Here is a 979-nt window from a genome sequence, read left to right on the forward strand (position 1 = left end):
CCACTCCTATTCCCTGCCGTCACCGCGCCAATTCCCTGCCGCCACTGCGCCAATTCCCTGCCGTCACCACTCCTATTCCCTGCCGTCACCACTCATCACCGCGACAATTCCCTGCCGTCACCTCGCCAATTCCCTGCCGTCACCATGCCGAATCCCTGCCGTCACCATGCCAAATTCCTGCCGTCACCGCGCCAAATCCCTGCCGTCACCTCGCCAATTCTCTGCCGCCACTGCGCCAATTCCCTGCCGTCACCACTCCTATTCCCTGCCGTCACCACTCCTATTCCCTGCCGTCACCGCGCCAATTCCCTGCCGTCACCGCGCCAATTCCCTGCCGTCACCATGCTGATGTGTCAGTTATTTCACGTCAGTGGATCCCTTTCGGATGGAATCACAAGCTAGACATCGCAGCCCTGAAGAAGGGAGAGGCCCCTCCCCCGAGGCGCGTCGGATGTATTTTATCAGGCTGTGTGACCTTTTGTATCCGGGGCTCCACACGCAGAACTCTCACATGTGGAATGTGATCATCAATGTGTCGTCCCGTGTTCAGTGTAATCAGCCGGCCGGCACGTGGAGAATGTTGTACTCACAATGTCAGCGGCGAGGGTCACGCTGTTGGTGTAGATGAATTCGATGACAGCCAGGAACACGGCGGGGGTCGTATCTGCCAGGATGAAGGGGACCCGGGACTCCTGCGGGGACTGCGCGCCGCTCTGCAGCTGACGGCTGAACATCTTCTGGAAGACCGGACAGCGGCACGCCAGGACGCAGCGATGAGCGTGGACAACCTGTCGCTCCGTCCCCACCACGAACGAGACGTCACTGAAACACAAGGACCAGAGGTCAGATACGTCTCCCGGAGCGGTGGAGGACGGGAGAGGAGAGGAGAGGACGGGAGAGGAGAGGACGGGAGAGGAGAGGACCGGAGAGGAGAGGACGGGAGAGGAGAGGACCGGAGAGGAGGGGATGGGAGAGGGGG

The 979-nt window shown here is 60.9% G+C and overlaps 1 protein-coding gene across 1 annotated transcript in view; it reads right to left on the bottom strand.

Moving 5' to 3' along the window:
• Positions 1–527: 527 nt before the first annotated feature.
• BTBD19 (BTB domain containing 19) overlaps positions 528–979 on the bottom strand; it is a 30,501-nt gene continuing 30,049 nt past the window's right edge. The window contains exon 2 of the mRNA XM_018575247.1: positions 528–822. Within this exon, the coding sequence (XP_018430749.1) occupies positions 528–822 (295 nt within the window). The remainder of the gene's footprint in view (positions 823–979) is intronic.

This window comes from Nanorana parkeri, unplaced genomic scaffold, assembly GCF_000935625.1.
Source record: "Nanorana parkeri isolate BGI_ZX_2015 unplaced genomic scaffold, ASM93562v1 scaffold3688, whole genome shotgun sequence".
NCBI lineage: Eukaryota > Metazoa > Chordata > Amphibia > Anura > Dicroglossidae > Nanorana > Nanorana parkeri.